Below are 15,572 nucleotides of genomic sequence, written 5' to 3' on the forward strand. Positions count from 1 at the left end.
ACACACACACACACACACACACACACACACACACACACACACACACACACTCTGCCTGCACCCTTAAAGGAGGATATTAATTGTCATTACGATGTGTCCCTTTAAGAAAGAGGTCACACCTCAGGAGGACATGTTAGTACTCTGATGCCGGCAATTACACCAGAAAGCAGAACAGAGCGCGTGTCAACTGTCAGATTAGCATAAGGACAGAGGTGGTGTGGCTCTCCAGAGCAGTGTTTTAGTTATGCAGATGGTGTGTTGGAACGCATAGGGCTGTGGTCCCCCGAGGAAAGGGAACACAATCTTTCTTTACACAGTAAGGTGGTGGTGGCCTTGATAAATGTCACAGCAGCTAAAAGAACAATGACAACAATGACATACAAACATGACACCACGTTCAATGCTATGGCTTCGCCACCCCTCACTGGAATGTTTATCTCGTGTGTGATCTTTGAACTTTGGTGTGCAGTTTGCACTTGTTGTGTTCAATGGATATTTTATCTAATTAGTTCATAATATGTTTTTACATGCTTTACAATTCAAGTACCTCACCTGTGTGTGTGTGTGTGTGTGTGTGTGTGTGTGTGTGTGTGTGTGTGTGTGTGTGTGTGTGTGTGTGTGTGTGTGTGTGTGTGTGTGTGTGTGTGTGTGTGTGTGTGTGTGTGTGTGTGTGTGCGTGTGTGCGTGCGTGCGTGCGTGCGTGTGTGTGTTCTCTCTGAGAGTCTATATTCAATATTCTGTGTAAGTGTCACAGTGAGTGACACTTACACAGAAGGGGAGAGGGGACATGATTCATCCCCACGCTCTGTGGGTGTCCTTGACAGATTCCATCCAATTAAAGAAGTGACACAGGTGGGTAACACACAGCCCCACAGGTGGGTAACACACAGCCCCACACACACACACACACACACTGAAGCCCCTGGGAGACTAGTCAGGATCGAGGGAAAGATGAACGGCGCAAATTACAGAGAGATCCTTGATGAGATGAAAACCTGCTCCAGAGCGCGCAGGACCTCAGATTGGGGCAAAGGTTCACCTTCCAACAGGACAACGACCCTAAGCACACAGCCAAGACAACGCAGGAGTGGCTTCGGGACAAGTCTCTGAATGTCCTTGAGTGGCCCAGCCAGAGCCTGGACTTAAACCCAATTGAATATCTCAGGAGAGACCTGAAAATAGCTCTGCAGCGACGCTCCCCATTCAATCTGACAGATATTGAGAGGATATGCAGAGAAGAATGGGGAAAATTCCCAAATAAAGGTGTGCAAAGCTTGTAGCATCGTACCCAAGAAGACTCGAGGCTGTAATCGCTGACAAAGGTGCTTCAACAAAGTACTTAGTAAAGGGTCTGAAACTGAGTTTCAGTTTTAGATATTTAATAATAGATTTGCAAACATTTATAAAAACCTGTTTTTGCTTTGACATTATGGGGTATTGTGTGTAGATTGATGAGGGGGAAAATAACTATTTAATCCACTTTAGAATAAGGCTGTAACATAACAAAATGTGGAAAAAGTCAAGGGGTGTGACTACGTCCTTAATGTATATATTTTAAATCTCTGAAAGCCTTTTCATTGACCCCCAGCAGTACCTCCGCATACTCCAGTTTCAATATCTCTGGTTTAGAGAGAGCTTGGATGAAGGAGACAGCCAGGGTGGTGCACATGGGACTCACTACCGTAATGTCCTGGAGCTCCAAATACCTTGGTCACAGGCGAGCCCATCATGAGAGGTGAAAGAGATGGTGGGGAATAGACTGTTGCTACCCACTTACTGCTTAAGAGGGGGTTGAGGAGAACTTTTCTGGAAGGAGATAGTGTGACTGCAAAAGTCAGAGAAGAGGGAGAGGATAGAAAGAGCCTTCTCCCCTCTCCTGTCTCTTCCACGTTTTCCATCTCTCCTTTTTCCTTCCTCTATCTCCTGCATTCTTATTCTCTCATCCACCTCTAGCTACCCTCCTGTCTGTTCCTCTCTCTCCTCTCTACGCATCCCCTCCCTTTTCTGTGCCCCAAGATTTATGACCCATTCAGTTTGTTTTCAAACCACCTTATTTATTTGTCGGTTATATCCTTCCCCACACATACTCTCCTGTTCATTTTTCTCCTATTCCTACTCCTACTCTTTTTCTCTTTCCTCCCTCGCTCTCTCCTTTCATTCATCCCTGTGACGTCTGATGCATCCAGTTCATCATCGCCCTCTCCCTCTTTCCTGAGAGGCAGGATGGGAGGGGACAGAAGGAGAGAGAGAGAGTGGGAACTGCCCGGAGATTGCCTGAAAAAGAGAGCAGGAGAGAGAGAGCGAGTGATGGGTAGGAGGAGGCAGAGGTTTTTCTCCTCTTTGTTTTGTCTGATCCGACACGAGCCACAGAACGTGTGGGCTTGACCAAGGAAAGGCATCTCTCCCATGACGCTTCACCCTCAGCCTTCCCCTCTGTCTGTCTGCCTGCCTGGAGCTGAGGCTGGAGCTGGACTAGTTGTTGGCTAACGGAGAGGCTAGTGGCCCTGAGGAGAGCTGGAGGAGGAAAGGAGGAGGGGCTGAGCTGAGCCAGTGGGCTCGCTCTCTGCCTCACAGACACGTTTTATTGACTTGCTAATTGCCTGAGACACTCGGAGGAGAGGATGCAGTGAGGGAAGGGAGGGAAGGAACCTACTGTACATAAGAGTATTACAGGCAGAGGAACAGAGAAACAGTGACTGTGTTCTGCCTATCTGGCCACCATCTCTGCTTCTCTTTGCTGGGGGAACTAAAACAGATGTTTGCAGCCTGCCTTTCATTGATCCACGATACGTGCATACGTGATTCATGCATGACATTAGTGTGTCTTTGCCTCGTATGCAGTCGGAAGGAGACTACCCACCCACCACGCTTTTGTGACACGTGAATGATTTCCATATTTATGTTTTTTCTTGTATTTACCGTAACTGTTTTTCCTCTGCTGGGTCAGCTAAAGCGGTTGTTTGCTGTGTTGCCTGCTATGTCTGGTTTGGCTTTACCACGGTACATACCCTTTGGTGTCTGTGACGGTGCAAATTAAAAATAGAAACAAATATTTGTTAACCAATCAAATGTAATGGGAATAAGAAAATATGAAGATTCTGAAGCTTACAATGGATATTCTTCAATGGAAATGAAGAAATTATCTGAGAAGCTTACAGACTGAAGACTGGCTTGAGGCAGTTCATCTTGTGTGCTTTTGTGGAGTGGGGAGCTACGTAGTACAGTCTTGGTGGGAAAATGGACCAAGCTCATTTGTTGGCTCTATCATAATTCCAGAATACCCAGTCTCAAACATCAAGATCGTGGAAAGCAATCTCAGATCCCTGGCTTTGGGCTGTAGATGAATCTTGCGTATGGAGAGAGGGAGGGAACGAGAAAGGGAGGATTGTGAATGAACCCATGGAGCAGTCCAGTGGCAGCAGTCTTTACAGATCAGCAAAGAGGAGGTGAAGAGAGGATTACAGGAAAGATTCAAATAAAAACTAGTCTAGACTTAATTCAGTAACTTAGCCTTGTTAAAAGTATGCTCCACTAATTCAAGATACCTTAGATGTGATTCTCTGTCTCGCTTGTGCTGACTCTTGAGTTTTCACGTCATGGGTTCAGAAGCCTGAAGAAGCAATCTAGGAAGACTCCAACCACCTCTTGACAAAGTTACCATTCACCCACATCAGATGTATCCATACGCCAGGCAGTTTGGCAGTACCATCTGACTGGTGTCTGGCCTGGCTATTGTCTCCGTGGTGAAGCCTCCGGCTGTGGGTTGCTATGCCGGTTTCCTGTGGGTCTGTCTGGGTCACAGCGAGGGTGCTGCCACTCCGCTGAGGTTGGTCTGCCTGTCTTCCAGCCTGCCGCCCCCATGAGCCACGCGGGCACCCTACAGAGACGCACCACCTACCTTATCTCCCTTACCCTGGTCAAGGTCGAGGCCGTGGGGGGTGATGGAGTTTCAATCGGGCCCCAGCCACAACGGACCCTTGCTCTGGGGAGAGCAGGAGTGGAGGGCCCAGAGGATGAGGAGCTGAGCAGGACCACTCAGGATGAGGGAGGACATGCATGTGTCGAGGTGAAGGGAGAGGGGAACACAGAGATGGAGGAAGAGGAGCAGGAGTACGTTAGCTTTGGGGGACCTGTACAGGAGCGGGAGAAGCCTGAGATAAAGGAGCGAGAGAGTCGTGGTCCAGGCTCCTCAAAAGATGTCACGTTGGAGACTAAGAGCAAGGAGTCTCCCCTCTTACCGAAGAATGTGAAAGACAAAGTGAAAGGACTTGCAGGTGTGTCAGATGTCCCCTCAGTGGGAGGGCTGAGGAGAGAGGGAACCCGCCCTAAAACAGAGCTCTATAGGGAGCCACCCATGCTGTTCCCAAGGTGCGAGGAAGGGATGGGCGACGCAAGCAACACCCTCTCTCGGGGCAGCATGCCCATCACCGTACCGCCCAGGTTCACCCAGAGACCCGAGGTCCTCATGAGGTCACATGCCGGGGGCGGGGCTGTAAGCCGGCGGGAATTGAGGGAAGCCAATCAGAGTATGCCTCCATCCGCCAAGAGTCTGGACCGCAAAGACAACCGCATAGGGGACCGGTCTCCCATGACAGCTGCTGTGGCCTCTCTAGGACCATACCGGGCGTCCTGGGCGGACAGTGATGGCAGGTCCACCCTCCTTCGCCAGGGAGCCCCCGTAGGGGGGGGGTTTACGGACATGGTGACCAGGGAAAGCCCCAGAGGGGACAGGATGAAGACAGGCTCAACCTCCCTGCCAGCCCAACCCACCCCTCAGATATCCAAGCCACCGAGGAAGGGCAAGAGCCGCACTCTGGACAATAGTGACCTGCATTCCCTCTCTGAGGACCTGAAGAAGGGGAAGGACAGCCAGAGCCAGGGGGGTACCACCCAGCGTCCCCCCGCCCGTGACCGCAAGATGCTCAAGTTCATCAGCGGCATCTTCACAAAAAGTACGCCTGCGCCTCCCTGCTCCAACACAGCGCCCCCTATCTACACGCCCATTCAGAGGGGTTCTAGTGAGGAGGAAGGTAAGATACCCTTACCCACCTAAACACATTCCCCCCCACTAGGGCTAGCTGCCCTTCCCATTCCATTTCAGACTTTTCACAACTGGAGGCTGGATTATTATTTTGCCATACCATTTTACTCTAATGGTTTACATAATGCTAGTGCAGTGAGCAGGTGCTCGTGCACTGTGGTCTCATTCTAGATGGTTGTCCATCATCAGTCCGTATGGCCGGAAAACCACACACTGTAGGTCAGGATGCACTGTGCAAGGATGTGGTGAAGAAAAGGAGGTTGAAGACCTTGAAGTGAGAGGGCAAGCCTTGGGCTGTGTCCAATATGGCACCCACCCTATTCCCTTTATAGTGCACTACCTTTGACCAGAGCTCTATGGGGCCTGGTCAAAAGTAATACACTACATAGGGAATAGGGTGCCATGTGATGCATCTTGGTCATAAAATATCTTATTGGATGGCCACTATGCCTCGATGGACCCTCAGAGAGAATTGGAATTCCAATGGGGAAATTGCATGATACATTATAATCAGTTCACACAGTCACATACTGGATATAATGTAGAAGATATCACTTAAATGATGATGCATTCATGTGATACAGTAAAATGAGCACATCCACTCATAGGTCCTGTTGGGTGTTAGGCATGAAAAAGGTTGAATAACGAGAGAGGACAACCTGCATATGCTTCACCTGCTCCCAAGAGTAATGCTTCCGCCAATGAAAACCTACTTGGCCTAAATTTCTCTCCAACTAGAAGCAGTCACAAGATAACATGAGATAACCCATGGTAATCAAATATTCAGATTTCACTATATTTGCGAATATGCTGTTGTAGACGTGTGTGATGAAGGAGTATGTAGAATTGGTGTAAGTGCTGAATAATTTGTCAGGAGTAAGTGGGACATGAATAATTAAGGGTGGGAGTACACAGAGCTGTGTTCTTCTGAGGGAAGGAGTGAGGGGGCAGGGGGTGAGGGAGGAAGGGAGGACGGAAGGGGATCCTTCCTGCTCTGCTTGCAGAGTTAATCAACATCCAAATGAAACCGATTAACTCAATGACTCCACATTGGGATTGGGTGAACAAGAGATCAATAGCCATTGACATTTTGGGGGGCATTTCAGTTTGATTGCAAAATATTTGATTGCAAAATATCAATCAGAGTTGGGGTAAAGTAATAACTAATGAAAATAAACATTTGGGGAGATTTTCAGTGTTTTAATTGTATTTTGTTAACTCAGTAAATATCATGTCTGTTTTATATCCATATCATCAATATTAATAAATATAGTATGTGTGATTTACAATTGTGTAAATGTGCTCAAACACACACACCGCTGTATGTATGAGAGAATTTATTGTGCTGAGAGCCAGGCAGTTTCTGGAAGAAGGGTTGCCATGGCAACAACAAGCGGCAAGAGATGCTATTTGGTCGGCGATATGACGCTGGGGGGGGGTTAAAGAGTGGGGGGTGGAGAGCGGGAGAGACCAATAGACATACAGACAGACAGAAATTGTCCGGCGGGGGTTGGGAAGGGTACCAGGGTTTTGTTTAAATGTAATCTCCCCTGAGAGCAAGAGTGGAATGAAGTGGTGGCTGTGTTACCGTATTGTCACTGAGGTGTGGCCGGTGCACACAGCAAAGCACAGGCAGTATATAATGTGTCTGTGGAGACTCCCTCACTTCTGGTGTGTCCCCACAGAGAGGATTCAGTGTCTGAAAGGATCATACTGTCTGACTGGAGTTGACTTCAACACTGCTTTACTCAGACCTCCAAAGGCCCTTTTGAATGAGGCAGTGTCATCATTTATATGGCTGTGTGTGTGCGTGTGTGCGTGTGTGTGTGTGTGTAAAAGATGCTGCCTGTTGCCCAAATCAAGAATTTGTCCGCAATTGGAGACTTATATACGTTGTGTGTGTGTGTGTGTGTCCATGTACAAGCATATGTGTGTGTGTCCATGTACAAGCATATGTGTGTGTATCTTCAGCCCTGCAGAATGAATCAGCTTGTTAATCTTTTGAAGCTTTTATTTTCCATCCATAATTTCAGTCTTATTTAAAGGGGAAGTTGACCTAAAATCCAACATTTCCCAAGTGATTCCATACATTGAAACTACACTGAATTGTGTTCGTTGTTCATAGCTTATGACTGCACATACCATAACCCCACCGCGAGGAACTCTATTCAGAACCTTGACATCAGCAAACTGCTCGCCCACATGATGCCATACAAGCTTTCTGCCATCTGCCTGGTACAGTTGAAACCGGGATTCATCCGTGAAGAGCACACTTCTCCAGCGTGCCAGTGGCCATCGAAGGTGAGCATTTGGTAACTGAATTTGGTTACAACGCCGAACCTCAGTCAGGTCAAGACCCTGGTGAGGACGACGAGCACGCAGATGAGCTTCCCTGAGACGCTTTCTGACAGTTTGTGCAGAAATTTTTTGGTTGTGCAAACCCACAGTTCAATCAGCTGTCCGGGTGGCTCGTCTCAGACCATCCCGCTGGTGAAGAAGCCAGATGTGGAGGTCCTGGGCTGGCGTGGTTAAAAGTGGTCTGCGGTTGTGAGGCCGGTTGGACGTACTACCAAATTCTCTAAAACAACGTTGGAGGCGGCTTATGGTAGAGAAATAAACATTAAATTCTCTGGCAACAGCTCTGGTGGACATTCCTGTAGTCAGCATGCCATTTGCACGTTTCCTCAAAACTTGAGACATCTGTGGCATTGTGTTGTGTGACCAAACTGCACATGTTAGTGGCCTTTAATTGTTCCCAGCACAAGGTGCACCTCTGTAATGATCATGCTGTTTAATCAGCTTCTTGATATGCCACACCTGTCAGGTGGATGGATTATATTGGCAAAGAAATAATGCTCACTAACCAGGGATGTAAATACATTTGTGCACACAATTTGACAGAAATAAGTTTTTTGTGCGTATGGAACATTTCTGGGATCTTTTATTTCAGCCCATGAAACATGTGACCAACACTTTACATGTTGCTGTAAGATTTTTGTTAAGTATAGTTAGGTGTGGAGTTTTCCTTCTTCCCCCATGCAGTCTAACCCTGTGTTGTGTTTGTAACAGTTTTCTTTCCACCCCTCTCCTCGCCCCTACCTGGGCTTGAACAAGGGACCCTCTGCACACATCAACAACTGACACCCTCGAAGCATCGTTACCTATTGCTCCACAGCAGAGCAAAGGAAACAACTACTTCAAGGTCTTAGAGCGTGTGACGTCACCGATTGAAACACTATTATTGCACACCCCGCTAACTATCGAGCCATTTCACACCGGTTACACTCACTCCCCTGACCTCCCCCTGACCTCTTCCTTTTCCGCAGCAACCTGCGATCCGGGTCTACAGCATCAATGTAACAGTTTTCCTAACATCCCTCTCCTCGCCCCTACCTGGGCTCGAACCAGGGACCCTCTTCACACATCAACAACTGACACCCCCGAAGCATCATTACCTATCACTCCACAAAAGACACGGCCCTTGCAGAGCACGGAAAATATCTACTTCAAGGTCTCAGAGCGAGTGACGTCACCGATTGAAACACTATTAGCGCGCACCCCGCTAACTAGCTAGCCATTTCACACTGGTTATTCACATCGATTACATGTGGTTCTGAGTGCCAAATTGCACCCCATTCCCTGTATAGTGCATTATATAGGGAATAGGGTGCCATTTGAGATGCACAAACCTTGTAAAGGAATTTCACATTCATTCTACATGCGTGCTCTACTGTACATTATGTCCATTAGTCTTCAGGTCAACATCTGAACAAATGCACTCTTAGGTCCTGTGTGGCTGTTGGTAGAGCATGGTGCTTGCAATGCCAGGGTTGTGGGTTAGATTCCCACAGGGGGACCAGTACAAAAATATCTGAAAATGTATGCACTCACTACTGTAAGACTCTCTGGATAAGACTGTCTTGCTAAATGACTAAAATGCAACTGTTATTGATGGACTCTGTCACAATGGGGAATGGTACTGGCAGCCACTTCCAGGATATTACAGTACCTACTAGTCCTCTTCCACTCTGCTATGCAGTAGTGTGACTTGACTTAATCCTGTTGGCCCCCATGTGAGCATAGGGTGTTCTCCACCTCACTCTTTTCTGTGTGATGGCTATTGCAGTAGTATATAGATAGAAAATTTGGTGACTTCAATAAAAGTCTCAACTCATTGGCAGTCACCTGTCGTGAGGACCCCTGTCTGTGCTTTTCAGATATTATTGAACACCTCTGGGCGATGCAGTGAAATAACAGGTACCCAGTAATTATGATGCTTGGAGGATATCCAAATTCTCATTCCACTGTAGACACAGAAATGTTCTCTCTCTCTCTCTCTCTCTCTCTCTCTCTCTCTCTCTCTCTCTCTCTCTCTCTCTCTCTCTCTCTCTCTCTCTCTCTCTCTCTCTCTCTCTCTCTCTCTCTCTCTCTCTCTCTCTCTCTACATCCCATTTTCAGCTTGCTGCGCAGCATCTAAATGATGGTGAAATCTACTGAGGCTTGTATTGGAATTTTGGATGAATAAAACACATAGAGATTGTTTGGTAATCATTTCACATACACGCTCAGGCACACATACGTACACACACACATGTACACAAACAAACACACACACACACACACACACACACACACACACACACACACACACACACACACACACACACACACACACACACACACACACACACACACACACACACACACACACACACACACACACACACACACACACACACACACACACTTGCACTCTCACTCAGGCTGCGTCCACAGAGCTGCTAATGAACTTGAGCCTCACTACTGAGCCTGTGCAATTAATTTGCACTCGTCCTTTGCGGCTCTACCTCATTCCCTCGCTCCTTTTCTCCGTCTCCCCCCTCACCTAACTCTGTAGTCTATGCCATCTGGACCTGCGACAGGGCACGTATGGGGCCACACACACTAAGGACGGCACGGCACGGCATTCCTCACAGCTTCAGAGTGCTGTAGAGCGAGACGGCCGGTGACTGTGAAAGTTTCCCCTGTTCTAAGCCGGCCGTAGACAGGAGGCAGAAAGGGAGAGGGAACACGTGATCACAACATTGACCTTATGTTTTAATCAGTCTCTCTCTCTCTCTCTCTCTTTCCCTCTCTCTGTGTGTTCACAGCGGCTTGCGGTAACAGTCAAGAATGGACCTTCAGTCGAACCGTCCAAGAGCTCCGTCTGGTGAGAGTGATTGCTGTTGTCATACCGCTGGAATAGGAAATAGGTGTAGTCTTGTTTCTGCTTCAACAGAGACAACGACAGTGACAGTGTCTAATAATGGAATACTTGATGATAATTGTAGTAAATAGAAGTAGTTGTTGTAGATTATGATAAACATGTCACTATTAGAAAGAGTGGGGTGATATATCCTTCTGACTATGTGTCCAGGGGGTGTTGGGAGGTCTCCGCAGTGGGAAGTCAGCCCTGGTCCACAGACACATGAGCGGCAGCTACCAGCCCCTGGAGAACCCAGAAGGTGAGTTTGACAGTTTTCATTTTGGCACTCTTTTTTTTAGATTTAGCCTTGTCTTAATAATTTTGACTAAAATATAATGAAGTCTTAGTCAAATTTTGGTCATTTGAATAATGATTTAGTCTGGTTATTGTCAAAATGCTAAAAACAGTGGGCCATTTTAGTCAAGTATAAATGCCATTTATTTTAGTCACATCACATTTCCATTGCCTCATTAACCTAGTAAACATAAATCACTGACTTCCATGTGCACAAACATACTTAGCCTTGTCCTACCAACATATTGTTCTGCATAACATCCTATCCCGAAATTATCTTCCCAACAGGCAAATTGGCAAACACCCCTTGACATACTGTAGCTATAATGTAATCAAAGTTCTGTCATAAGTACAGGTGTGATAGGTTGCTGCAAACTAACTAGCTAGCATTATTAATATGTCATTACCTGAGCATATATATTGAGATGATGCACTTTCAGATGTCTCTTGAGGTTGGTAGTATTTTTCCGCATTAGCTTGAGGGTGCAAACTCTGTCTTCCACCTAGCTATCTTAAGGTGAATGCACTTACTGTAAGTCGCTCTGGATAAGAGCATCTGCTAAATTACTAAAAGGTAAATTAAGACGTTGCATTCGGTCTTGTTTGAATTAACACGATAAGTAAAGTGGCTCCAAACATTGCCCCTTCTTCTACCGGGAGCATGTACCACCGGGAGAGATGCCAAGGCGTGTGCCTTATTTGCATCAATGATTTGTTGCCGCCAGATTGGAAAACGGTTGCTGGGCAGAGAGGTGACTTGTGAATGACCTGGACATGGTATTTACTTTCCTCCAATAAAAGCATTGCAACTTTACAATGGAAAAGCCTTACAATTATGTCATGTATGTATGCTTTTCATTGGACCCTACAAATAACACTGAAAGCTCTCAATCTCTCCAAAAACTCTTGTCCAGTCCATTTACTAGTCAGATTTTTGTCACAGAGATATTTTTGTCTCGTTTTATTATTCATATTTATTCATATTTTATATATTTCTGAGTCTATTTAGTCAGTTATAGTCTCGTCAACTGCCACTGAAAAATAGGTGTTTGACTAATATTTACGTCATTATTTTTGTTGACGAAATTAACACTGGTTTGACATCATACCTTGTACTTAAGCCTTAAAGCATTCCTGTAAAGAAAATACGACTGTATCACATAGGGCTTCTCTCTCTCTCTTTCTTAATTTCATTCTTTCTTTCTCTATCAGGGGGAAGGTATAAGAAGGAGGTACTTGTTGATGGCAACAGTCACATTTTGCTGATCAGGGAGGAGACAGGACCCCCGGATGCACAGGTAGGTGAAGGCTTTACTGACTGCAGACTGATGAGTAGAGTTGACAGGAGTTCACTCTGACACGTTGGACTGTTTAACTCTTCTCACCTGTTATTTTTATGTTCTCCTCTGACAACTCTCTCTTTCACTTGTTCTCTCCCCATTTGTTCCCTATTACCTCCTTTACGCTCCCCTCTCCCCTCATCTCCAGATGGCTAGCTGGGTGGACGGGGTCATCCTGGTCTTCAGTCTGGAGAATGAGGCCAGTTTCCAGGAAGTGTACAGGAACTACAGCGAGCTTGGCATCCACCGCAACATCGCTGAGATCCCCTTCATAGTGGTAGGAACCCAGGGTAAGACTCCACCCATACAAACTCTCTATGACAGGGGTGAGCAAACATTTTCAGCTCGAGACCCAAATGAGGAATTGACTGTCCTCCCGTGACCCAAATCATCCTAAAGATGCATTCTCATAACTTGATGCCCACCTCTAACATGTCCAGGGCCCACTTTGGGTCCCGACCCATAGTTTGAGAAACCCTGCTCTATATTATACTAAATATAACATCTGTATGGGTTTCTAAATGTTTATTAAGGTTTCTAATAGGATGTAGTTGATGTAGTTCCTCCTTCCTCCAGATAAAATCACCAGCACCAACCCTCGGGTGATAGAGGACGCCAGGGCTAGACAGCTGTGTTCAGACGTCAGGCGCTGTACCTACTACGAGACCTGCGCTACCTATGGCCTCAACGTCAACCGCGTCTTCACCGAGGGTGAGGACACACACACACACACACACACACACACACACACACACACACACACACACACACACACACACACACACACACACACACACACACACACACACACACACACACACACACACACACACTGCTCCTTTTTTTCTGTTGTTTCAGTACAATGTAGCTGGAATTTGAATCAATAAACCAATTTGAATTAATTTCACATTCATTATTATTATATCAGCATCTACATTTACATTACATTTAAGTCATTTAGCAGACGCTCTTATCCAGAGCGACTTACAAATTGGTGCATTCACCTTATGACATCCAGTGGAACAGTCACTTTACAATAGTGCATCTAAATCTTAAAGGGGGGGGTGAGAAGGATTACTTATCCTATCCTAGGTATTCCTTAAAGGGTTGGGGTTTCAGGTGTCTCCGGAAGGTGGTGATTGACTCCGCTGTCCTGGCGTCGTGAGGGAGTTTGTTCCACCATTGGGGGGCCAGAGCAGCGAACAGTTGTGACTGGGCTGAGCGGGAACTGTACTTCCTCAGTGGTAGGGAGGCGAGCAGGCCAGAGGTGGATGAACGCAGTGCCCTTGTTTGGGTGTAGGGCCTGATCAGAGGCTGGAGGTCCTGAGGTGCCGTTCCCCTCACAGCTCCGTAGGCAAGCACCATGGTCTTGTAGCGGATGCGAGCTTCAACTGGAAGCCAGTGGAGAGAGCGGAGGAGCGGGGTGACGTGAGAGAACTTGGGAAGGTTGAACACCAGATGGGCTGCGGCGTTCTGGATGAGTTGTAGGGGTTTAATGGCACAGGCAGGGAGCCCAGCCAACAGCGAGTTGCAGTAATCCAGACGGGAGATGACAAGTGCCTGGATTAGGACCTGCGCCGCTTCCTGTGTGAGGCAGGGTCGTACTCTACGGATGTTGTAGAGCATGAACCTACAGGAACGGGCCTCCGCCTTGATGTTAGTTGAGAACGACAGGGTGTTGTCCAGGATCACGCCAAGGTTCTTAGCGCTCTGGGAGGAGGACACAATGGAGTTGTCAACCGTGATGGCGAGATCATGGAACGGGCAGTCCTTCCCCGGGAGGAAGAGCAGCTCCGTCTTGCCGAGGTTCAGCTTGAGGTGGTGATCCGTCATCCACACTGATATGTCTGCCAGACATGCAGAGATGCGATTCGCCACCTGGTCATCAGAAGGGGGAAAGGAGAAGATTAATTGTGTGTCGTCTGCATAGCAATGATAGGAGAGACCATGTGAGGTTATGACAGAGCCAAGTGACTTGGTGTATAGCGAGAATAGGAGAGGGCCTAGAACAGAGCCCTGGGGGACACCAGTGGTGAGAGCGCGTGGTGAGGAGACAGATTCTCGCCACGCCACCTGGTAGGAGCGACCTGTCAGGTAGGACGCAATCCAAGCGTGGGCCGCGCCGGAGATGCCCAACTCGGAGAGGGTGGAGAGGAGGATCTGATGGTTCACAGTATCGAAGGCAGCCGATAGGTCTAGAAGGATGAGAGCAGAGGAGAGAGAGTTAGCTTTAGCAGTGCGGAGCGCCTCCGTGATACAGAGAAGAGCAGTCTCAGTTGAATGACTAGTCTTGAAATCTAGATTAGAAAGATGACTGTCTAAGAAGGGTAATGTTTGTTTTTGTCCTCCCTCTACTTACCACAGCTGCCCAGAAGATCATGGCAGTGAAGAAGCAGGCAGCTCTACTGGCCTCCTGTAAATCCCTGCCCAACTCCCCCAGTCACTCTGGAGGCTCTACCCCATTGTCAGGAGTCTTCCCTGGTCAGGTACAGCAGCAGCTCTGGCATCCAGTCCTTCATATTGGAGATAAGACACTGGTCCAAATCAATAGGATGGTAATGTTGGACAGGAGTGTACAGATCAGTGTTAATTTAGATTTATAGATTTTGTTTCCAGATTTTTCCACATATTCAGCTGTCTTTGCCCTCTGTAATCTCTCTCTCTTTTGTCCTTTTTGTTGTCTGTCACTCTTTCTGTTTCTTTGTTTTTGTTTCTCTCTCTCAGGCCAGTAATGGTGGTCAGAGCAGTGACTACTCGTCCTCTCTGCCCTCCACCCCAGTGATCAGTCATAAGGAGATCGGTGGGGCAGCAGGGGGGGAGAGGCTGGGCAGCGCCACCCCAGTGATCAGTCATAAGGAGAATCGGTGGGGCAGCAGGGGGGGAGAGGCTGGGCAGCGCCACCCCAGGATCTGTCCGCAGTGCACCACGGCGACGCACTGGCTCCCGCTTCACGGTAACATACCAACCAACCACAAACACACACTTTTACTGTTTTAGATTCCTCATTCACCCATCCATAACCCTCTCTCAGGTCCCCTGGGCTTTCTTTGAAATGTAATCTTTTCAGCTCTCTTCATGGATTATAGTCCCAAATTTAGCTCTCTTCATGGATTATAGTCCCAAATTTAACTCTCTTCATGGATTATAGTCCCATTTTAGCTCTCTTCATGGATTATAGTCCCAAATTTAGCTCTCTTCATGGATTATAGTCCCTATTTTAGCTCTCTTCATGGATTATAGTCCCAAATTTAGCTCTCTTCATGGATTATAGTCCCAAATTTAGCTCTCTTCATGGATTATAGTCCCAATGTTAGCTCTCTTCATGGATTATAGTCCCAATGTTAGCTCTCTTCATGGATTATAGTCCCTATTTTAGCTCTCTTCATGGATTATAGTCCCTATTTTAGCTCTCTTCATGGATTATAGTCCCAATCTCTCTTCATGGATTATAGTCCCAATTTTAGCTCTCTTCATGGATTATAGTCCCTATTTTAGCTCTCTTCATGGATTATAGTCCCAATTTTAGCTCTCTTCATGGATTATAGTCCCAATTTAGCTCTCTTCATGGATTATAGTCCCTATTTTAGCTCTCTTCATGGATTATAGTCCCAATTTTAGCTCTCTTCATGGATTATAGTCCCAATTTTAGCTC

The 15,572-nt window shown here is 47.0% G+C and overlaps 1 protein-coding gene across 1 annotated transcript in view; it reads left to right on the forward strand.

Moving 5' to 3' along the window:
* Positions 1 to 2,314: 2,314 nt before the first annotated feature.
* The window catches only part of LOC124031206 (arf-GAP with GTPase, ANK repeat and PH domain-containing protein 1-like), a 29,222-nt gene continuing 15,964 nt past the window's right edge, over positions 2,315 to 15,572 (forward strand). Inside the window, exons 1-9 of the mRNA XM_046342173.1 lie at positions 2,315 to 5,030; positions 10,192 to 10,250; positions 10,458 to 10,545; positions 11,793 to 11,878; positions 12,069 to 12,210; positions 12,497 to 12,631; positions 14,285 to 14,406; positions 14,645 to 14,720; positions 14,797 to 14,873. Of these exons, the coding sequence (XP_046198129.1) occupies positions 3,860 to 5,030; positions 10,192 to 10,250; positions 10,458 to 10,545; positions 11,793 to 11,878; positions 12,069 to 12,210; positions 12,497 to 12,631; positions 14,285 to 14,406; positions 14,645 to 14,720; positions 14,797 to 14,873 (1,956 nt within the window). The 5' untranslated portion in view covers positions 2,315 to 3,859. The remainder of the gene's footprint in view (positions 5,031 to 10,191; positions 10,251 to 10,457; positions 10,546 to 11,792; positions 11,879 to 12,068; positions 12,211 to 12,496; positions 12,632 to 14,284; positions 14,407 to 14,644; positions 14,721 to 14,796; positions 14,874 to 15,572) is intronic.

The sequence above is a fragment of the Oncorhynchus gorbuscha genome, linkage group LG03 (assembly GCF_021184085.1).
Source record: "Oncorhynchus gorbuscha isolate QuinsamMale2020 ecotype Even-year linkage group LG03, OgorEven_v1.0, whole genome shotgun sequence".
NCBI lineage: Eukaryota > Metazoa > Chordata > Actinopteri > Salmoniformes > Salmonidae > Oncorhynchus > Oncorhynchus gorbuscha.